Source organism: Aethalodelphis obliquidens, unplaced genomic scaffold (genome assembly GCF_003676395.1).
Source record: "Aethalodelphis obliquidens isolate GAN/ISIS:26980383/991018 unplaced genomic scaffold, ASM367639v1 scaffold31, whole genome shotgun sequence".
Lineage (NCBI taxonomy): Eukaryota > Metazoa > Chordata > Mammalia > Artiodactyla > Delphinidae > Aethalodelphis > Aethalodelphis obliquidens.
This window is the reverse complement of record NW_020837975.1, coordinates 15,846,128-15,870,987: the sequence shown is the minus strand read 5'-3', so window position 1 is coordinate 15,870,987 and position 24,860 is coordinate 15,846,128. Positions and strand designations below refer to the sequence as shown.

General features: G+C 34.2%; 1 protein-coding gene across 5 annotated transcripts in view; it reads left to right on the top strand.

The window, feature by feature from the left end:
- SUPT3H (SPT3 homolog, SAGA and STAGA complex component) overlaps positions 1-24,860 on the top strand; it is a 446,906-nt gene that overhangs the window by 220,558 nt on the left and 201,488 nt on the right. For all 5 annotated transcript variants that reach the window (XM_027127428.1, XM_027127425.1, XM_027127426.1 and 2 more), the window contains one exon: positions 1,047-1,131. In XM_027127428.1, coding sequence (XP_026983229.1) covers positions 1,047-1,131 — 85 coding nt within the window. The remainder of the gene's footprint in view (positions 1-1,046; positions 1,132-24,860) is intronic.

Sequence of the window (24,860 nt, the reverse complement as noted above, 5' to 3'; positions counted from 1 at the left end):
ACTCTATTTCGTTTCTTTTTATGGCTGAGTAATATTCCATTGTATATATGTGCCACATCTTCTTTATCCATTCATCTGTCAATGGACACTTAGGTTGCTTCCATGTCCTGGCTATTGTAAATAGAGCTGCAATGAACATTATGGTACATGACTCTTTTTGAATTATGGTTTTCTCAGAGTGTATGCCCAGCAGTGGGATTGCTGGGTCATATGGTAGTTCTATGTTTTGTTTTTTAAGGAACCTCCATACTGTTCTCCATAGTGGCTGTACCAATTCACATTCCCACCAACAGTGCAAGAGGGTTCCCTTTTCTCCACACCCTCTCCAGCATTTATTGTTTGTAGATTTTTTGATGATGGCCATTCTGACCGGTGTGAGGTGATAACCTAATTGTAGTTTTGATTTGCATTTCTCTAATGATTAGTGATGTTGAACATCCTTTCATGTGTTTATTGTCAATCTGTATATCTTCTTTGGGGAAATTTTCATATACTTTAAATTGTCCCTAGATTACTTATAATACCTCATACAAAGTAAATGCCATGTAAATAATTGTAAATACAATGTAAATGATATGTGAATTGTTGCCACCACGTGGCAAAATCAAGTTTTGCTATTCAGAACTTTGTGGATTTTTTTTTTTATTTCGAATATTTTCAATTGGTGGTTGGTTGAATCCGAGGAACCTGCAGAACCTGAAGATATGAAGGGCCAGCTGTATTGGCTGTTTGGATATGGTAACAGTTTTCTGGTTGCCAATATTATGAAGTGGTTGTCTTTAAAATTTTGCATTTTGAAATAGTAAATGCCCTCAAAAATGCCTACACAAGTCAAGAAATAACTTTGATGACACTGCACTTTTCTCTGGAAGTTTCAGCTTATGTAGGAAAGATGCAATTCTTTGTCCATAGAAAATTGTATACGTACTCTGTCATTTGAGAGGACAATTTGTACTTTATTAAACAGTATCATGATAAATATTTTTCACTTTTGCCTTTCTTAGTTTTACAGTCCTTAATATTGGTATGTTTGATTTTCTTTGCAGGTTTTCTCTAGGTGATTCTAGGAGGCCTCTTCATGAAACAGCAGTTTTGGTAGAAGATGTAGTACACACTCAGTTAATTAACCTGGTAAGAGCATATAATCTTATTTGGTATCTCTTCTCTGCATTCCACTTATATTGGCATCACAATCCAAGATATTTTTAAGAATTCTTTTTTTTACATTTAGAATTCTTTTTTGTCAACTGTATTAAAGTATAATTTTCATGTAACAAAATTTCACCAGTGCATGACTTTTGACAGATGAATATTGTCATGTGACTAGCAACGCAATCATTATATAGAAATATTTCCATCATCCAAAAACATCCCTTTGTAACCCTGTGTAATCAGTCTTTTCTCCCACTCCTGACCTCAGATAACACTGATCTGTTTTTTTTGTTTTTTGTTTTTTGCGGTACGCGGGCCTCTCACTGTTGTGGCCTCTCCCGTTGCGGAGCACAGGCTCCAGACGCACAGGCTGAGCGGCCATGGCTCACGGGTCCAGCCGCTCCGCGGCATGTGGGATCCTCCCGGACCCAGGCATGAACCCATGTCCCCTGCATTGGCAGGTGGACTCTCAACCACCGCGCCGCCAGGGAAGCCCCACTGATCTGTTTTTTATCATTATATCAGTATAGTTTTTTCAGAACTTTTTAAAAAACTTTTATTCTGAATTTTAGATGTCTGGAAAGAGAATTGCACAAATATTACAGAGAATTCTCAGATACAATTCACATTCCTATGTTAACATCTTGCATAACCATAGTACAATTATCAAAACCAGGAATAACATTGGTACAGTACTGTTAATAATATTACCAACCTTATATGAATTTCATCAGTTTTCCCATTAGTGTCCCTTTTCTGTTCCAGGAGCTAATCCAGGATAACACACTGTAGTGAGCTGTCATGTCTTTGTGGTCTTCTATCTGTGATAGTTCCTCAGTCTTTCTTTAAAGTCTTTCATGACCTTGACATTTTTGAAAAGTACTAGACAATTATTCTGTAGAATGCTCTTCTTTGTCAATTGGTCTAATGTTTTCTTATGGTTAGAATGTGGCTATGCCTTTTTGTCAAGAATACCACAGAAGTGATGGGCTTTTCTCACTGTATCATATCAGTGGGTTCATGTTGTTGATGTGTTGTTTGTGATCTTAAATTAACCTTGATAACTTGGGTAAAGTGGTATATGTTGAATTTTTCCACTATAGTGAAGTTTTTTTTTTTTTCATTTTGTTGTTAATAAATGTCTTGTGGGAGATGTTTTGTTACTATGCAAATACTGTTTCTCTGAAAAATTTTGCCTGTTAATTTTAACATTCATCAGTGGGTGTAGTCTGAGACCGTTATTACTGTGGTATTTGCATAGCAATGATTTTCTATTTTCTTCTTTCCTTTTATCTTTTAATTGCAGTTATTCTGAAAAAAATAGCTATTCTTTATCACCATTTATTTATTAAATTTTTAATGTACGTATGTATGGACTAATGTGTATTTAAATTTTATTCTTTTGTTCATTATGCAGTAATATTATTATTTATTTTTATTTCTCAAGTTGTTTCAGTGTTGGCCACTAGGAACGCTTTCATGTCCTTTCCTCATTTTTCTATCAAGTTTTTGGTCCTGTGTCTCATAAATATTAGGTATATCAGTCCTTTGTTTGTGGCATATGATACAAATATATTCTTCTTCTGTGTCAGTTACAATTATCTTTTGACTTTGTTTTTATGAGCTTTGGGGAGGCATACAAGTATTTTTATTTTAATGTAGTCAAATGCATCAATCTTTTATTGCCTTTGGATTTTGAGTTATAGTTAGGAACACTTTTCTTATACTGGGTTTAAAGAGAAGTTCATCCATATTGTTTTCTAGTACCTGTATGGTTTCATTTTTAACATTTAGATTCCTAACCATTTGTGGTTTATTCTTGTTATTGTGTGAGATATGGATCTAACTATAGATTTTTCCAAATGACTACCCAGTTATACCATCATCATTTATTAAAAAGTATCTACTTTCCCTAATGATTTGAGATGCCTCCTTTATCATTACTAAATTAGCATATGTATTGGGGTCTATTTCTGATTTTATATTCTATACCAATGGTTTATTTGTCTACGCATGTGCTAATACAACATTTTAAATTATATTGGTTTTATGGTATATCTTAAAGATTGTTACAGCTAGACGCCCCTTCTAATTTTTCTCAGTGTGTTCCTGATTATTCTTATATGTTTATTTTTCCATGTGAACATTAGTATTGAATTTTCTAGCTCCATAAAATAACTTGCTGGTATTTTTATGGGGACTGTGCAAATTTATAAATCAATTTAAAGAGAACTGCATCTTAATGTTGAGTCAGCCTAAGAAAAAGGAATGCCTACATTTTTTCAAGACTATTTTTGTGTCTTACATGAGTGTTTTAACATTTCTTTTTATAGGTTTCACGTATTTCTTGTTAGATACATTCCTAAGTATTTAACCTTCTTATTTGCTATTGCAAATAGGCTTTCTGTATAATTACATAATGGCTGAAAACGTCTGGAATTTACTAAAATACATAAATCTATAGATTTAAGAAGCTGAGCAAACTCCAAAAAGGATGAGCCCAAAGAAATGCATGTTCAAACTGCTGACTATGAACGGCATAATATAAATTTTAAAAGCACCCAGATTTATTACCATAGGGGAACAATGATTTGAAAGACAGCAGAATTTTCATGAAAATATGGAGACTAGAAGGAAATAGCACAACAGTTTTAAAGTACTGGATTCCCTTTTCTCTACATCCTCACCAGCACTTGTTATCTCATGTCTTTTTCATAATAGCCATTATAACAAGTGTTGGCCTAAAGCATACGTATAGATCAGTGGAACAGAATAAGAGCCCTGAAATAACCCACATATATGGTCAATTAATTTATGAGAAAGCAGTCAAAATTGGAGAGCCACATGCAAAAGAATAGAACTAGATGCTCTTTTACACTGTACACAAAAATTAACTCAAAATGGATTAAAGACTTAAATGTAAGGCCTACAACCATGAAATGCCTAGAAGAAAACATAAGCACTAAACTCCTTGACATTGGTCTTGGCGATGATTTTTTGAATCTGACCCCAAAAACAAAAGCAAAAATAAACAAGTGAGACTACATCAAACTAAAAAGCTTGTGCACAGCAAAGGAAACCATCAACAAAATGAAAAGGTAACCTGCTGAATGGAGGAAAATGTCTGCAAATCATATATCTGATAAGGGGCTAATATTCAAAATATATGAAGAAGTCATACAACTCAATAGCAAAAAATAAACAATAAATGGGCAGACGATCTGAATAGACACTTTTCCAAAGAAGACAGACAGCTGGCCAACATGTACCTGAAAAGATGCTCACCATCATTAGCCATCAGGGAAATGCAAATCAAAACCAAATGAGATATCACCTCACACTTGTCAGAATGACTGTCATCAAAAAGACTAAAAATAGCAAGTGATGGTGAGGATGTGGAGTAAGGGAGCCCTTGTGCGTTGTTGGATTGTGCATTTGTGCAGCCGCTATGGAAAGCAGTATGGAGGTTTCTCAGAAAATTAAAGACAGAACTACCATATCATCCAGCAAGTCCAATTCTGGGTATTTATCCAAAGAAATGAAAATACTAACTCAAAAAGATGTATGCATGCCCATGTTCGTGGCAGCGTTATTTGTAGTAGCCAAGATATGGAAACAACCTAAGTATCCATCTCTGGATGAATGGGTAAAGAGATTGTGGTATGACTATGCAGTGGAATATTACTGAGCCATAAGAAATAATGAAACATTGCCATTTGCAATACCGTGAGTGGACCTCAAGGATATTATGCCAAGTGAAGTAAGACAGACATAGAAAGACAAATACCATATGAGCCCTTTTATATGTGGAATCTAAAAGAAAAACAAATCAACTTCATAGAAACAGAGAAACAGATTGGTGGTTGCCAGAGGCAGGGGGTGGAGTGGGATGAACTGTTTTTTAGTTTAAATAAATTGAATTAAAAAATTTTTTTTAAATAAATTAATTTTTAAACTTTATGGTAACTGGTAATGCTGATATTCACAGGGAGAGATGGGGGTTTTGACAAGAGGTATCTAGCCTGGAATTCTTGTTTTTGTATATACATGTCTATTTAAAAATATATGTTAAATCTTTCATAGGATTCAAATAAATATATTTAATATATTTATTAAATTTAATTGAGGAAAGTAAGCATCAGAATAGAGGTAAAAAACTCTTGGAGTATGCATAGCTGTAGCATAGAATCTGGTTTTACTTGCACTCTATTAAGATACAAATTTAGTTGCCAACATTTTAAAATTAGATCACTTTTACATAAAAACTTAGGATTTCTGGCTATTCTTGAAAGATTAAAATTGGAATGTTTGACAGCGTAGCTATGTCTTTTAATATGGAAATCTGAGCTCAGGAGCCACTTCTACCTGGTTTTTACCAGGCCGGTTTCATTTGCTTAACCAGGAAAGTATTCAGTGTTAATGGATTTATATAGCGTATTGTCGCTGTATTTCCCATATCCATCTTCAATTTCAATTTTTCAAGAAAACATACTTTTTAATTTTGGAAGAAAATGATGTTTTTTAAAGGAATTTTAGTTTTCCTCAAAAGCTGTGGAAACAGTGTTATGTATGTCACAGAAGTTCATAGACAAATATAATAAGGAAGTTGTTTTTATGTGATATACTTTTTCCCCCTATGACTTTGCTCTGTTAATGCCAGAGTGATCTATCAAAGTGCTTTGATAGTGTACTATCAAAGGGAATACACAACTTATAGGAGAAATAAAAAGCATTTAGATTCTTGCTACAGCCTATTTAGAAGGGAAGAAAGTGATTCCACTCTTACAGCCTCTGTGGTGCTGTGTCTCCTGTTCAAAAAGCACCTTTAAGTACTGGGGTAGTGAGCTAGAACTTCAGTTGACTCGTTCCTTCCTCAACTGCCGGCCCTTAATACCTTAATCTAAAACTTTAAAGGGGAAGAAAATCCATTCTTCAGTCTCTTGGATCATTGTGCCAGCGGTTGCGTGTTGTTTCATTTGGGAAGAGGTTTTCTTTAAATCTTTTGTCTCTTGTTTCTTGGACCTATGATTCCCATTTGAGACCTGTGTCCTCTCATCCTACCCCTGATTCTTTCTCAGTTCTTCAGCCAGGCCTGCCTTCCAGTCTGAGTGATTCCACCTAACTCTACTCTCTTCCACTTGCCAGGTTGTGACCAGCTCAGGCCCCAGTTAACTGTTCTTCACTGGAGTTCTGCGTGAAGATTATAGAATATGTTAAATCATGAAAACATATAGTTTAAAATCTATATAAAGCTTTTCGCTTTATTCAAGAACAAGTTAGAATATTAAAGTCATAGGATTTTAAAGTTGAATTATACTTCAGAAATTATTTGTTATATAATAGTTTGAACCAAATGAAATTGCCTTTTTTATAAGTCATGAATGGTTGAATATCAGCAGTTTTATGATTCAGTGCACTACTAATTAGTTGTCACTAGAGAGAGTTTTCAAAACTTTTAATTTTCTTATTTTGTAAAATAACAATACTAATATTTACTTTTTACAGTGGTTATAGAGGGTCATAGAAATTAGATATATTGTATATTAAAGACTTAGTGAAGTTTCTGAGGCATAGTACCCTTTCTCTAAGTTAGTAGTAGTAAATGGTTACTAGCGTGATTAATTCTAAGATAACAGGGCTATTTAGTGGCATGATTTAGATTAGAATTGGATTGAAAAATCCATTGAAACGCTCTTTCAAATTTTCCAGAAAGATGCAAACATTTTCATATCCTAAGCTTCCCTCTTATCCCACTCCACAGGGTGAGCTACATCTATTTGAAATAGGTAAAGATTTATGCCAACTTGAAATTGTGTGATAGAGTTGCTATTATGATACTGTCAATAATAATATCCTTTCAAGTTCCAAAACTGTCATGACATCTGATGGCTATATAGCTGCTTTCATTTTTTTATTCATTCAAAATTAAATATCAGCGGACCCTCGTCATTGTATGCACGGAGTGTAACTATCTACCATTCCATTTCAGAACATATTGGGTTTTCACTATATAATCTACCAGGCAACTAGTAAGCTCCTCAATTTGTTGTACTGTTTTCACATCAGAACCACTTTCTCAGGGTTATTCTAATAGTCTTTAGTTATGAAAATTAATAACATATTTATATGTGTCAAAAGTGATTGCTTAAGTCTCCCATCTGGATTAGCATACACTGAGTCATCCCTTCCTCCACCCCACTTACTTGTAATGCTTTTTAATTCGACAGTTTATCTTCCTGGTAGAAGGATCTCATGCAAGGCAATGTTCAGTCCTCATCACCACTTCTGTGGGGCTGTCACTTATGTCACCTCAGTAATGGTTTATGAATATGTTTTAAAATAGCAATAGAATTTCCTGTGCAGAACTTCAGTTATAAGGGTTATAAAAATAGGACAAACTAATATAATTTGTGATTGCATAAAGTAAAGGAAGTAGAGGTACCATGGGGACCTAATGAATCACAGAATGGAAACAGTCTTTTAGCTGACTAAACATTCAGACTTTGTACTAAGTCAGAGCGTGGATATGTAACTCAGCAAACCGGAACACACCACTCTGTGTTTACATGGATGGGACAGAGAAATTCACAAATACCATCTGGGAAAAAATTCTTGGCTTATTTGTCTGTTTCTACTGTAGAGTAAATGCAGTACCACATATTTAGCATAAACAGACTGAAAGCACACCTGCTTTGTGGAATATACACACACATGTGCACACATATACACACACAGCATTGTTCAAAATGTAGAACATTGTATGTCTTGAAAAGTGATTCCTTTCCTTCTTTTGTGCTTCTTTTTAAAGAGTGTATGGTGGAAAATTTACTAATTGCTTTGAATGGCACTTGTTTCTGATCGATTGCTCTTAATATTTTCTGTTACTTAGCTGGATTTTCCCTCATATTACTACCTCATACCTCAAGAAATAGTATTGTATCTTCTCTTTTTTAAGAAATAATGTTTGTATTGCAGATGACAGATATTTAGTTTTTAATCTGTGACACAAAATGGGCATATTCTAAGTAGATCACCTCTTTAGCTACGTTTTCCCCGCCAATTCTCCTGGGTAATTTGCTACAGGCATAACCTAGAGGACCAACCAGGAAAGAATTTCCAGTCCTTTCCCAACTCGCAGCATGTCTTCTTTTTCTTCCTGTAGTATATTCTACTAATAGTCAATTGTTCAACTCTTCAAGGTAAGAGAATCTCAGAGTACAAATTGTTTATAGTTCCAAGTAACTTAAAAGCACTGTTTCATATTATTATACATGGTTTTCTTAGCAGAGGTATAGAAGAGTGTCTTCCCTCCTTTCCATGTGTGTCAAGGCTTTTCCTTTAGTGTTCTTCATTTATTGCTGCCGGTCAGCTAGTATCCTGTTACCTAACTTAAGCTAAGCTCTGCTGGCTACTTGGATCCTATGCCAAGTTTGGATTTCTGACCTGTGCTGAAACTCAGTTCTGGCTGCAGCTCCTATTAAATGCCTAATGTGTAGTTTCCAAGAATTTCAGATTTACCAAAGACATGCATACCATTCATAAAATACCCTCTCTGCAGACTGAGTTGCATCAGTTAATTAAAATAGGTACAGATTTGTGCCAACTGGAAATTGTGTGACTGAATTGATATTATATGCTGTCAATAATATGCTTTTGATAATACCCATTTTTGCAGTTCAAAAAATAATATAATTTTTGATGGCTGTATAGCTACTTTTATTTCTCTATTTACTCACAGTTAAATATCAGAAAAATCACTTTGTTTTATACACAGAATATAATTATCTACCATTCTACTTAAAAGTCATACTGGGTTTTCACTATATGAATTTATCAGCCAAGTAGTAAACCATGCAATCTGTTGAATTCTGTGTATATGAATTGGTTGTCAAAGTTATTCTCATAATCTTTATGAAAACTAGTAAAGAATAAACTTAATATGTGTGAGGAGTAACTATCTAACCTCCCATCTGGATTAGCAGGCACTGAGTTTCTCCTCCCCTATCTGTTTGTTCTTCTAATGCCTTTTACTTTGGCAAGTATCTCCCAACTACTGTATTCTCCTTCATCACATTTTGTGTTCTGTTCTGTATCTGAACCATGAGACTTGTTTTCAGACTCCTGTTCTTCAGTACCTTTTCCAAGGTCTTTGGAAGTCTTTTATTTATTCATAGCCCTATATCTTCTTTTCCGAGAGATGCTGTTTCTCTTGATTAGTGTGGAGATTATGTAGAGAAGAAGGAAATAAAAGTTAGTTCATATCTACTATGTGCCAACCAGTCTCCTAAACATTTTTTATATATTATTTTATTGTAGATACATAGGCCATTTTCCAGGTTTAAAAAAATAACAGCTATTATTTCTATGTAGCTTTCTAACGTAGTTTAACCCAATTTGACATGGCCTTATGTGTATATAGATATCATTAGACAGCTTTATTTATTTCCCAGATCCAAGTATTATATATTAGTCTACACTTGAAGAATATGTAACAGTTTTTTTTTAAGTATGTTTTTTATCCCTTCAGATATTCACATTCATCCTGATGTTTTATTAGGGGTTTTATTTTACTGACTGTGATAGGGAACCATTTGTTTATGCTTATAATTTCAAACGTTCTAGTCATTTTTATATCTCTCGATGAATTTATAAATCACATTCTGTTTCCTAAGAATGCACTAACTCTCCTTAGATACTTCTCTAGAGTAAGTGGTTCTGAAATTCTAAGTGATGTGGATAATCTGAACTTCAAAAGATATTATTTATGTTTGAAGACTGATATAAAATTGACTTCAGATTTTTAAAGTGAATGGAAAGAGGAATAAGGTCCATCAAATAAATGTGTCAATTAGAAAAGGCTTAAGAGAACATGTTAAGAATGTTTTGAGACTAACTTTGAAAGTAATGTTTTATTATTAGTAGAGTCTTACTGACTTTGCACTTCTAATCCAGCTAAGAATCTGACAGTAAGCGACAGAAAGGCAATAGACACTACTGTAATCATGCTCATTACTCAGAGTGGGTTTAATCTAAAAGTTTATATATTTTTCTTTTTCACAGTAGGGTAGTTGCAGGAGAATGGTGTGGAGGCAGGCACTGATAAGAAGCAGCAAGAAGTTGGGAGAGTGTAGGAGCTAAGAGGGAAATGATTGCTAAAAAACACAACTACACAAAATTATAGTATCTAATTGGTCTAGGAGTACAATTTATAAATTATATTCCAGAAAATATGCATTTAAATACCTAACATCTCCTAATACATTTCTTTGGTTGTAGAGATATACAACCAGTATATACAACCAGTATACAACCAGTATATTGATTGATATTCATTTTGAAGGCTTGAAACAATTAGAAAAAATTGATACATTCAGGATACTCTTTGATAGTAAAGATAGTGTGAGATACACTTAGAAAGATGTCTCTCAATAATAAAGTTTATTTTTTTTAATCTGGAAATTTAGTTATATATAATATAGCATATATTTCTTAAAAGATCAAAAAACTTTTTTCCCTAAAACTTTGTATAAAGATTCCTTGATTTAGTAATGTCCTTAAGAAATTTTTAAAAGTATATTTTCTTTTTAAACTTTCAATTATGCATACTTTGAGAATGACATCTCTTATAATAAACATTTTACTTAATATTTGCGATAAACCTTGATAGTTAGAAAATATTTTGTAGGTGTGGAAACTGTAGAACAGAAAGATTAAGCAATTTGGCAAAAGTCGCACAGTTTATAAAATAGGAGATGTGAAATTCAAGTAGTTTCTTTTTCAGAGAGTTTGAGGAGTCTTTAGGATGAAAAATTCTGATTCTTTTATTCTGGTACTTACTGACTGAATTTACTGTGTATCTCTAAGGTCCCTTCTACTTTTGAGTATTCTGTGGTTCTCTGTAGTGAAAGTATTGATTTCAGAATAGATTCATATTTTGCAGAGGGTTTATGGAGAATAGTGAACAAAAAGAAATGGTTAGAAAAGAGAAGCCCCAAGAAAAGTAAGCAGAACCTTCTTTTGGTGTGGAAAGTAAAAATTCAATATCAAGTATCTTATAAAGATAAACTGTATTTTAAGTCTGTAAAGAGAAAAAGTAACATTCTTCAATGTGAGAAATGGCAAAACATTTTGGGCATAATGAATAATTTTATAACATTAAAGTAGGCATCATTTGATAGATCTCTGGACAAAGGTAATTAAATGTTAAGAAAGAAGAGATTAAAGCATACTCAAGAAAGATACTTAAGATATTGTGAACTTTCTGGAAATTTACCATTTGCTGCTTGCGTTGGTCATTGGCTTCAAGAAGAAAAGTTTTAGATGTTGTCAGGAGTAGAATTCCTATTTTTAAATATCATATAAATTGCCCAGAGCTTGCATTTTATGCCAAGAAATCAAATTTAGCCATTGGTTTATATGAAATCACCTTGATCAAGCCATGTAGATTTCCCACTGGAATATAATTGTTTCTTAAATGTATTCTGTAGAAAGGGATGAAAAAGAAGGTTGGGACTAGATATTCAAGGTCATTGAATTTCAAACTGAGGAATTTTTATGTAATTCTGTAGATTGCTGGGGATATTGAAGATTTTAGAAAGTGGCACACTCAGGAAAGTGAATAAAATAACCTGGCTGTTTTATATAAGGTAGTGAAAGACTCAAGATGCCACTTCCAGAGAGGTCTGTTTGAAGAAGGATGTTGAAGTATTTAGGCGAGAGATATTACTACCTCTGAGTTGGATGGTGACAGGTTTCTGAACTGCATTTGCCATCTGTAAACAGTAATCCACTATGGCTGTAAATTAAATCCTGTATCTGTAAGAATAAACAAATTCAAAACAATATATCAATCAAATCCATTATGACGGACATCAGCGTTTGAGTAAAAAACAGGTAGAAGTTCTGAGTTCTGAGTACATTTAGATGTACCAATTTGGCATATTCTCACTTACTAGTCTTTGTTCTAAATGTGACTCTCCTGGTTACTTTTGCAAAACCCACAAGAGCTTTTGAACCTTCAGCTGGGAAATGCTGGTAGAGTGGAAAGCTTTTGAAGACAGACATCCCTGGGTTTGAATTTTGGCTTCCTTCATAACTTGCTAGTTATGCATTATTGAGCATTACTTCTTAATCCCTTTGAGTCCTGGTTTACTCATCTGTAGGAATTTACCTACCTCGTAGGCATTATATAAGATGATGTACATAAATGGCTTAGCACTCATCGACACTGTTGATGAAAACATGATTTAATTAATGTCAGCCAAAATTCTAATCAAAAAACTATACAATTGGAGTGACACAGTGTTAAGGGCAAAGACACTAAAGAGCCAGAAGAGAGCTTGAAGAATCATATGCTGTATGTATTTCTGGGGCCACTTTCCTGGCTTTGAATGTCACACTATATACAGTTCTGTCTTGATTTCTCCTACTTCTACTTCTCACTCCTGGTATGCTTTAGATGTCTTAAAATTCTTAGATATCAGTTTAGATCATTTGTTATATGTGAATTTCCCTGTTCTTCCTTGTCTGTTCCCATCTAACTTTATGTCCCTGAGAAGAAACCATCAGATACAGAGTGGTTTAAATTGCCTTTGTTTGAATCCTGGGACCTAGAAGGCTTTTCCATAAGCTTCATGCTTTCTCCTCTTATGACTGCAGTTCAAATAGAACTTAACTGTCAGTGAAACAAGAGTTTCTCCATCAAATACTTGAATGTTCTCCTAAATGATTTTTTGAGTCCCAACATTTTGTATTTTAGTGATGACTACTATGTTTAGTTTTTTCCTTTCCCCCAAATGAATGACTTTCAGAATATTGTACGAAAAAGTTTCCCAACATGCTTGAAAAACACATGGAAAGATTTACTAAGTAGATAGTAACATGGAGTTTGAGAGATAAAACAGAGAAGTGGATAAATGGGTAGGTGAGAGAGGATTCAGAGGACAGAAAAGAGAGTTCAAGCCCCCAAAGTGACCAGTGTGCTAATGAGTATAGATTTATTATATAATTATTTTGGGGCCTAAATCAGGTATTTACTATGAATATACTTTATAAAATATGAGACACTATATTTTATGATTATTGCTAATAATAATATTTTCAAAACCTATTTTGAAAATCTTTACCCTGAAGAGTCTATAGAGAAAGCTTTTTATCTGAAATATTGTTATAGTTAATAGATGCAGTTTTTATTATCAGTATTAGCATTCATAGTTAAGTTATAACCTCTAGGTACCAAAATTTGGGGAGAGTCAATCATCCTTCCTGTGTTCTTTTCTCTGTGAATTGACCCTTTAAGCATCTTAACTTGTAATGCCTTGGTATTTATGTAGGAGACTTCGGGGAAAAAGTTAAAATTCAGTATTTTCAAATTAATCATCCAGCATTGTTTTTTTAAATAATTGTTTTCTACCAACTAAAGTCATGCAACATAATACTTCCATACTTATACCTGTATTTAACACCATTCTTCAAAATATGTATTCTTAAAAGTAAAAGTACTTTCTGTGCTTTATGTAACTGAAGTTACAAAAGACTTGTAACTTCTAATAATCAGCTTAATCTGATCTTAAACTCTTGATGGTTTTGGAACAGGAATTTTTGTTTTAAAGAGCTTGTTAAATGAATTATGCAATTATAAGTAAATGTGGTCACAGCTGTTTTTGATTTCTTTGTTATACACCTGATTGGAAACAAGTTTTTAAAAATATTTTTCCATTTCTTACACTGACACCTAGTGTTCACTATTCCTGATATCTTGAATATCGAAATTTAGTTATTAATAGCTCTGGAACTAGAATTACATTAAAACTTCTTTTTTTTTTTTTTTAGCAGTGCACCTGTTCACAGACCAATAACTCCTATTTTCAACATCAGTGAGACAGAATTTTTTCTAGTTATGTATGTGACACCATTATGAATCAATTGCTGAGACTGTTTTGAACACAGCAAAGCTCAAAGAAGCATGGAGTTTTAGAGGTGAAAGGAACTTGAGGGGGTTTTTAAAACCAAGATTCTTAAGACCCCAGTGCTTTGTTATGTACACAATTCCTTCAAGTCCAAGTGGATGGTTTTGTTTCTGTGAGTTTTGTTCCTTGGTGATAGAGGTAACAAATCAGATTTAATCATGTAAGCATTTAAGATTTGATATTAGTAGTTGACCAGGAAATAAGACTGAGTTGTTTTTGATTTTTTTTATTGAGGTATAATTGGCATAGAACATTATATTAGGTGTACAACATAATGATTCAATATTTGTATATATAGCAAAATGATCACCACAGTAAGTCTAGTTAACATTCGTCACCATACATAGTTAAAAAAAATTTTTTTTCTTGTGATGAGGACTTTTAAGATATACTCTCTTAGCAACTTTCCAATTTGCGACACAGTATTATTAACTATGGTCACCATGCTGTACAGTTTCTAATTTTTGTAATGGGTGACCTTGTGATGTTATGTGTTTACTATTTCCTGTGACTTCCTAAGGATGGTTTAAGTACTCCAGCCTTTCTGGTAATACACTTTAAAGATCTAGAAGGTTAGTATCAGATTATCTGCAATTAAGTGAAAATGTATATATAAGTTGGAGAAAATTTATTTATGCAGTAAGCATAAACCAGAAATCCAGGTGACCAGTGCACATAGTGAAATTTGTTCATTTCATTTTTTATATTTTTTATTAAAGTAGGGAATGATATTGGTAAAATGAAAATTTTAAAGAAGCTTGAACATGTAATTTGCTTAAGTATTTACAAAGTCAGTGACAAGAGTAAATTTCAAGTCATTTCTAATTTAATTTGCTACAAACTTCAGAGTATTTGAATATAGAAATGTATCTTTCAATGGAGTATATAATTTTCTCGTAAGTAAAAGTCAAACATTTTAAATATAGGAGATAATCATAATTGAATTAGATTTATTGTTAGTAATAGTTATGATGTTTCTAGGTAATCTAAGAACTTTGAGAGGGGAACTCTGTCACATAAGCTGTTGTTTTATATATAATTTATATTTATTATGTAATTAATATTTATAATTTATATTTATCATCTGCTATTTGATAGATACTGTTTTTGATGCTTGAGATAAGTGTCTAATGAGGTCTTCATTCATGTTGTTTTGGTTAACAGAAATGATAAGAATAAAGAAATGTAGAAAGAAATTACAAAAGAATTTTGATTACCATTTCTTCATTTTTAATAATTTCCAATATATTTCTCACATTATTTGGGGGGTTAGATTTCAATACATTTCTGAATTAGTGTTTTCAGGATTATCAAGTTCACCCCCAAATCAACCAAGTTCTTGGAAAAGAGGTGCCCGGTCCCTTTAACTATGTGACGTGAAAGGACCTTGTCAGATATAACAAAAATGAGTAATGAAGTAGGTAGCAGTTGTGGAGTACATGGTTTTTCCTTGGCTTAAATGTGTTGAAGTTTTTAATTTGGAATATCAGCATCCATTAATGTTGCATGAAGATTGGAGCAGTAGTAGATAATGTACATAAATACAGTGATTCTCTGTGTATAGATACTTCAGAATATTTAGTAAAATATTTAAGTCTTTCTGTTGTAAGTCAGGGCAGTAGGATTCCAAATCACATTTTTCCCAGGCACTTAATTAAAATGCATAATGTGGCACTTTTAAAATTTGTAAGTTCACTGGCTCCCATTTTATTCAAGTTGCTTATTTCATTTAGAAGCCCAAATAAAATTAAAGAAAGGCATCACACTCACATGTAAGTGAGTAGAAGTTCACCTGGCTCTTTCCCCTTTCTGTTCCAGCCGCAAAAATTGGTCGAAACTGCTGGGACAGGCAGTTATTTTAGCATAGTTTCTGGTTTAATGTTTTATCAGGCCCAATAGTAAAATATTCTGCAACTACTGCAATTTTATATTGCTACTCTCAAGGCAGAACTCTGTTAAAAATAGTGTATAATTATGTGGATTCTGATATAAGTAAAATCCTGTCTCCTCAATATACTGTATATACAAGAGGTTGAGTTAGACTGGATGGGATTGTTAGCCTCACATGGGTTCCATCATTCATTGGTTCATCAAAGATTTACTGATGAATGTGCCAAAGCGTTGTTTCAGGCGTTAGGGATGTCATGGTACATAAAGCCCCTACCCCCATAGAGCTTATCTTTTGGTGTGCAAGAAAGATAATGAATAAATGAATAAATAATATCAGATAATGTGAACTGCTATGAAGAAGATAATGCAGGATAAGGAAAGGGAGAGGTAAAGTTAGATTACTTCAGAGGAGATGGTATTTGAGTAAAAAATTAAATAATGTTGAATAGAATACCATACAAAGATCTAGGGGAAGAGCATTCTAGACTGAGTGACAGGAGGTATAAAGGTCCTGAGACTGGAATGTGCTTCAAGAACAGAAATATCAGGGCATTTGGAGTGAAGTGAGTGGGGTCAGATGGTAGGAGATGATGTGTAAAAGGGAGGCAGGGGCCAGATTATGCATGCATTGTGTTTCTCTGTGTCACTTTCACTGTTTGACTTTGTACGGACAGAAGTTTTTGGGATTTTTTTGCGGTACGCGGGCCTCTCACTGTTGTGGCCTCTCCCGTTACGGAGTACAGGCTCCGGACGGGCAGGCTCAGCGGCCATGGCTCACGGGCCCAGCCGCTCTGCGGCATGTGGGATCTTCCCGGACCGGGGCACGAACCCGTGTCCCCTGCATTGGCAGGCGGACTCTCAACCACTGCGCCACCAGGGAAGCCCCGGACAGAAGTTTTTCAAAGGTTTAATTTACATTGATAAATCTTGCTAAGGAGTTGCATTTTGTTCAAAGTCTGATAGGAAACTGCTAAAGTTTATAAGTAGGGGAGTGATTTGTGCTCTCATTTAAGGGTATTTTTTTTTTTTTTTAGAATTTATTTGACTTTGAAACAAAAGCACTTGAGTTTCAAAAATATTTTTGTCCAAGTGAAGTAAGTTCACTAATTCTTTTTTCACCATTCCAGCAATTTCTAAATGTGCAGTACAGTATTTTCAACCACATGTACATTGTTGTGCAGCAGATCCCCAGAACCGTCTGGATGATTTAAGATTTTTAAAAGATCACTCCAGCTGGCTGTAGGTGTTTCGGAGTGGAAGCAGGGAGACTAACTGGTTAAGAGACTTCAGTAGTGGTTTCTGGTAGCTCACTCACTGTAGTGGTGAGTGGTTTCTGGTCGCTCACTCACTGTAGTGGTGAGAAGTGGTCCAGTATGGCTTTAGTTTGAAGGTGGTATCAACAGGACTTGCTAATAACAGAGTGGATATTAGATGTGAAGATACAGAAGAAATCAAGGATGACCTCTAGAATATTTATCTGAACAGCTGGATGAATAGCGGTTTGGGGCCAAATTTTAGCATTTATGTGTTAAATGCATTTATCATATTAAAGTTGAGAAACCTGTAAGACAGCTAAGTGGAGGAGTAGAGTAAGCAGTTTAATATATGACTTGAATTCATGAGCGAGGTTGGTGCTAAAGATAAAAATTTTGTAGTCATTGACATTATTAATGGGATTTAAAGTCATATAAGGTAGTATGAGGTCTCTTAGGAAGAGAAGAGAGAAGACTGGAGAGCAGCCCCAGGAGGTATCCCAACACACACAAGTTGAAGAAATGAAGACACAGGCCAGGAGATGAGTGACACCAACTGTATGGTATCCTGGTAGCCAAATGAAGAGAGTGTTTCAGATCCTGTTGAGAAGTTGACTAAAATGAGGACAGTGGGTCGATTATTGCATTTGATAAGTTGTGGCAAGAATAGTTCCAATTCAGTGGTGGGAACAAAAAGTCTTTTTAGAATTAATTACCAAGAGCACTGGAGATGAGAAAGTGAAAGCAGAAGTAATAGTCAATCTTGAAGGGATTTTTGCTCTAAAACTAGTATAAACGCATCCTGGCTTGCTCAGGGAGTCCTGCTTGGTGCCTATCATCCTAGCATAATTATTATCAGCACTCTGTTTACCGTCAAAGACTGAGAGGGGCTGTGGTATCAAGGGAGGATTTTAGTGAACCTGATTATTATTCTAATGGATCTAATAATATAAATGAAATCTTACAGTGTATATTCTTCTGAATCTAGCTTCTTTTACTCAACGTCATGTTCATGAGATTCATCATGTTGCTATTCTCGTGCAAGATGGCATTCCATTGTATAAATTTGACACAATTTATATATCAGTTTTGATAAATACTTGGGTTAATCCAATTTAGAGCTATTATTAAAAGTGCTCCCGTGAATATTCTTGTACAGGTATTTTGATAAACACATTTTTGTTGGTTATACTTAGGGGAAGAATTTTAATATAGTAGGATTTGCTTTTCTAATATATAATGTGAGGTAGGTTGGTATTCTACAAAATGATTAAGGTATTATTTTATAATTTAGACATTCTCAAAAAGCAAAGCAAAACCTGATTTTAAGTCATTCCTTTGGCTTAGCTGTATTGAGGTCTTCTGAATGTCTTATATTGTACTTTAGGGGTACAATGAGGGCTAAAACCTTCAACAGGTACCATATAGGATGACTTCTATGGATACCTTACCGGAGAGGTTATATGTAGTCCAGCAGAGGATATGATAAATTATTAAATGAATATACTACTGACGAAGATGCAGTATATGAGATGTTACAGTGGGTGAGAGAGAAATTAGTTCTTCCTCTAAGAATCAGGAAAAACCTTATGAAGGAAATAATTTTTGTGCTGGGCTTAGGAATTAATGTTGTCTGATCTCATAGAGACTAGAAATAATCTGGGAGCTAGATAGTGGAAGGTATAGATAGGAGAATAGTTCGAGAAAAAGGGGTAGTTCATTTTGAGGGGAGTATAGCATCCATTAAGAGAAACGAAAGGAAATAGAAATTTTAAAACTCTGAGACCATATTTAATAGAAATTGAGAGTCTCTTGAAGTTTTGACCTTATTTTTTTCAGTTGCTGTTTTTAGATGACAACCTAATATCAGTACATGGAATAATTTGGGGCAGAGAGACTCTTGTTGGGGACCCTGCTAGGATACTGGGCATTTAGACTCCCAGGGCTTGACCTTAAGTTAGATGGTTACAAGATATGGTGTGGGAGCATGGCGTATGCAGTGGAGAGCGAACCTTTTGTTCTGAGCTGATTGTAAGCAAACGTTAATGTTACTCAATAGGCTGCAACTTAATCACTTTGACAGGAAGGAAGAGCTAATAATTAAAAGTGTTCATGTAAATTTTTTAAACGTTTGGCCATGTATGCTGATTGTAACCTTATTTCACTCTATTATAAAAGTACAAAAGCCTTCTGACGCTAAAGAATCTTTGACTTTGCTGGCCAGTGTTAGGTGGGGAGAGCCTATCTGTACCACAGAAAACATCAGAATCTCTGCCCAAGTTGTTTTTTTCCCTTCATATAGCGTATGCTCTATGATGTCAGACATAGTAACAGGAAGAACATCTCCATCTGGTAGTCATTACCTGTAGCTTGTATGTGTCTTCTGGAAGTTAACTTTTAATGTTAAACAAAGGAAGCTGATCAAAACCAGCTGTAAAACCTTTACATAGTTCATATTTTATACAGTCAGCATTAGGTTACCATTCACATAACTGCATGTCTGAAGTTTAAAAAAAATAATAAGGTAAATCTTTTCCTTTTATTAAAATAAATGTAATCCTGACTTTATAGTTGACACAACTTTAATTGTTTTCCTGTTTGGCAGGAAAATTTAATGCAGTTGGCATCATTATGTATGTATTTTACACACCTTGGAGAAATAATGGCTCATTTATTAACTATATGTGCCACAATTAATATATTTTGGATCTAATCAAAATAAAAACAGTAGGTTGAAATATAATTTTCTAATATAAAATTATGGGGTTAGTAAATGTAGAAACTCGCCAGCTAAACACGTAACAGACCATTAAATGTATTATGTGAACTAATTCTATAGATAATGAAAATTACTCTAGTAATACCTCCTTTGACACATGGCATTTATTATAATTCTAGATACATGCAAAAACAGTAATTTTAGATCATTATTGGTTATGATAAGAAATGACTCAGAGAATTTTAAATCAAGGTGACTTGTTTTCTTTAATTGAATTTAGAAGAACTAAGGAATTTGGAGAAATCGGAACATTCTGGGCCGTGTTTTGCCTACTGTTGGTACATTGTGTATGTTTAATAACAGTTTCTTCTGCCTGGAACTTGCAGTTGTTATATATATAGAAATTTTGAAATCACAAAGAAGCACATGAATTTGTAATAGCACATACTTTTGAAATATCTGTAACAACAGTATTGAGGATTTGCTATCATGAAATGGAATTTCCTATCAAGAAAATGCAGCAGATAATGTAATGACTCAGGCATGACAATCTAGGCGGAAGACAGTAAGCATTTCTCTACCAAAGAAATATTTTGAAATTCAGTGGTTCTTTTGCAAGTGATTAGCACTGTTTTGTTGGAAATGTTCTAGTCTGTAGCAACCTAAGTATTGCTCACAAATACCATTTAGGCAGAGAAGCCAAGGACAGTTCTGACCATCCAAGTATAGCACCATATCAAGTGTGACCAAGATTTGACAATCTGTTGTATAGGTGCTTTTCTGAGGCCTTGGTTAACTATCTAGCTTTAGAAAGGTATTCTAAAATGTATAAGCACATAAATAGAAAGTAATTGACAGCAAACATTAATAATTATTAAAATAAAGTAATTGTAGTTTTCATTTCTGCAAATAGGGACGTATTCTATTTTTAAAAGATATAGGATATCTTGTACGCAGAAGAAGTACTGAACAATGTTACCATCAGAGAATTGAGAAGTTACCATTCCTTAGGAGGGAGATTTAAAGAGTGTTTTACTTTAATCATAGTATTTGTATTGGAACATTTAAACCAATTTAAGATATGTTCATTTCTAACACAAAAACAAGTAATTTAGCACATGCTAGGAACTCAGTATATGTATGTCTATTAAGTTACTCATTGTGTAAAGAAGGCTTAGCTAAACTCAGTACTTTTTCTTAGACTACATATATATATATATATATATATATGTTTTATATACAGAGAAAGAATATATATAAATATGTACATGTATGTAATATAAGTAAATATACAAATTTGTACATTTAAAATTAGCACAAGAAAATGCACATTTTAGTTGCTCAGTTCAGGGAGCTTTTACAATTCTATATTACCGTGTAACCATCAGCCCAAACTAGGACTAACATTTCCATTCCTTAAGGAAATTCTCCTTTCCAGTCACAACCTGCCTGCTGCCCCCAGGTGATTGCTCTCACCATAGATTAGCTTGTCTGCTCTTAGATTTCATGTAAATGGAATTGTATAGGATGTACTTTTTTGTATCTAGCTACCTTGGGTTTGTTAGTCTTTTTATTTCATACATTCTAGTGGGTATGTATTGTTATCTCAGTGTGATATTTCCTTAATGATGAATGACATTCAGTACCTTTATTTCTGTTTCCTTAATGATGAATTATATTCACTACCTTTAAATATGTTTGTTGGCCATTCATACATCTCACCTTGTGATATACCTGTTCAGTTTTTTTGTCTGTTTTTTTCATGTTATTTGTACTTCCCGTGCTTTGTCCAATGAATCTTTGTGTACACCAAGATCATGAAAATTCTCTCTCAGGTTTTTTTCTGGTATTTTTATGGTTATTGATTTTATGCTTAAGTCTGTGATCTACATTGAATTAATTTTTACTTGTGGAATAAGATAAATATTGGAGCTTATTTTTCCCATCCAGTAGTTACAACCACATTTGTTACCCATGTTTCAGCAACATTTTGGATAAAAGACCATATGACTTTTAAATTATTTGTACAATTCATCAACATTTCAATTCTCTTAGGTCCTTTTAATTTAATTACAGTTTGTCCACTAGTGAATTCACTAAACAATACCTGCCCACAGCATTTCAACGAGTTGGTGTCATCATGCATTCTAGTTCCCTGTTCTCTTCCATTTGTATACTCATAGACCAATTACTTCTGTTTGTCAGTATGGAGTGACTTTTGGTGAATTTGTATCTAACTTCTATCTTAAAGTTCTCCTCAGAACCTCAGTTAATCTGTTTTTCCCACTCTTCTCAAAGCTAAGTGTAAAGACGATCCCCACAAGCCGTAAGATCTTAAGTGTTTTCTAAAACTATTCAGCTGAATTTTTAGAACGTGATGCCCCTGACGTGTTTTAGGTGTGGTGTAATGTAATGGTTGTGTAATGTAATGTTGTGTAGTGTAATGTAATGGTTGAAGCCCAGTTGCTCATCTATATAAGATTTCTTAGGTTTCTGTGTTCATTTTAGAAACATTTTGATGACTCCCATAAGTGAAGTTATCAAAACACTGATTTGCAGTTTTTCAAATTAAATAATCTTATTTAATTTAGTCTATTTTCACCCTAGACTTAACTTATTAACTGATTATAATTAATTTGATCTTTGGATTAAAGCTGATTTTTATCTTTATTATTCTTCTCTATAGTTTCCAAGCTTTCCTTGATAAACATGTATTGCTTTTATAACCAGGAAAGAAAGAGTAGCCATTAACAATGTCCAAGAGTGGAATATGTTCTCTAAACTTCTATCAATGCCTAATTAACTAACAGGACATATTTAGATATCAGAGTATTTTGGCTAATGAATTTTCAAATTAATGTAAATAGAAGATGGAGAAAATTGGGCTTCTAGAATGCTTTGAGTTGGTGTGTTTAATTATATTGTTTGGGCTATATAGATCTGTATATTTAAATAATACTGCTTGTGGACTACCCATACATCTTCTATGTAGATAATGAAGACTGTCTGCTGAAGTATCAGCCAAAATGTTGCTTATGAGGGACGAGAAACAGACTACAGGGGGAAAAGTAATTTTTTTCAAACTTTTATTTGGGTAAATAAACAGTTGAGAGCATGAAGAAATTTTAGAAATGACAGGGGAACAAATGATACCATTGTTTTATGAACTCTGAGCTGATTTTTTTTTTTACCCTGGAACTTCCAGATGTTTGAATGTGTAGTGACACAGTTCTCATTGCCTGAGTCCTTCTTGTAAGATAAAGAGGGGATCCAAGTTTGAAGAGTGCTTGTCTGTCTGGGCTTAAAACCCAGGAGCTGACTGTGGAGCAGCCTTGGTAACAGAGGAACATGAGTACAGATGACTCTGCATCAGAAACAGATTCGGAAGAGTCAAAATTCTAAGTCAGTGCTTCTTAAACTATTTGAAGTAAAAGTCCAGTTTTTATTGTTATTGTTGGTATTTTTTACGTTTACCACATTTATAAAATATAATAAAAAATCATAGTGATGTCAAAATATTATAAAAGTTTCTAAACATTCATTTTCTGTTCTTGTCTTGCTGAAGACTGACAACAGTTTGTGGTGTGGTGCTAGTCAGGCCCGTATTATTATTATTATTATTATTATTATTATTATTATTATTATTATTATTATTATTATTTTTGTGGTACGCGGGCCTCTCACTGCTGTGGCCTCTCCCGTTGCGGAGCACAGGCTCCGGACGCGCAGGCTCAGCAGCCATGGCTCACGGGCCCAGCCGCTATGTGGCACGTGGGATCTTCCCGGACCGGGGCACGAACCCGTGTTCCCTGCATCGGCAGGCGGACTCTCAACCACTGTGCCACCAGGGAAGCCCAGGGCCCGTATTTTGAGTGGCGCTGATAAGAAAGCATTGTATCAGTTTAATTGGCAGTGTATTTTTTTTCTTAGTGCTAAAATAATGGTGATCTTAACACTTGATGGTAATAGAGGTTTGATGAAATATTTGGTATATATGGCATAATTTCTCTGAAACCAGAGTTTCTGGGGTCAGACTGCCTCATTAATTTGGGGGCAAGTCCTGTATCCTCAATCTCCTTGTTGTAAAGTGGGGATATTATCATTCCTAACCTCATTGCATTGTTTTGATGATTAAATAAGAAAATTCATGGTAGTTGCTTGGCATGACATAGTAGGAGTGTTACATATATTAAGCCATATTGTGACTCTCACCCAGACTTTTTATCCTAGGAACTCAATGACAGGCCACTTTAGAGGAGTGATTAGCATGCTAGGTCCAGTTGGGAAAAGTCACAGGAGATTACCTCTGTTTGTAGAGCTGGCTATCAAGCACCAGTAAAGTCAGGTTTAATTCAGGGAATACCAACAGCCTGTGAGTTTCTTCTGGTAGGTCTGCGCATCAGGTATCTGTGTCAGATTTAAGAAGGGTATCTATACGGGCTGAAGTAGGTCTTTAGGAAGCAATTAATACAAAGTCAAGATCTGCCTTTCCAGGGAAAGGGATCCAATAAAAGCTAAGATGGGTCACCAGGACTCAGTTTCAAGAGACTGATGTTCATGACAAGACTCTAGCCCTAGAATAAAACTGGAGTGCATGCTAATAACCAGAAGAGGTACCTGGTCAGGAGGTATGGTATACATGACAGAGTACTGGGAAAGCTGTGTCTTGGTTGACATGTGAACATATAAGAACTTATTGTGCACACTGGTGATCAAGCTAAAACAAGAGACTCTCTTTTGCCTTTTTTTGGCTGATGACTCGTTCTCATTGGCTCCATACCTAGGAAGATCTGAGTTTGCAGGTTACTGGTCTTTAATAGATATAATGGGCAAGGCAAAGATAGGCAACTAATGAAGAGTTATTTGGTTAGGTAGTTT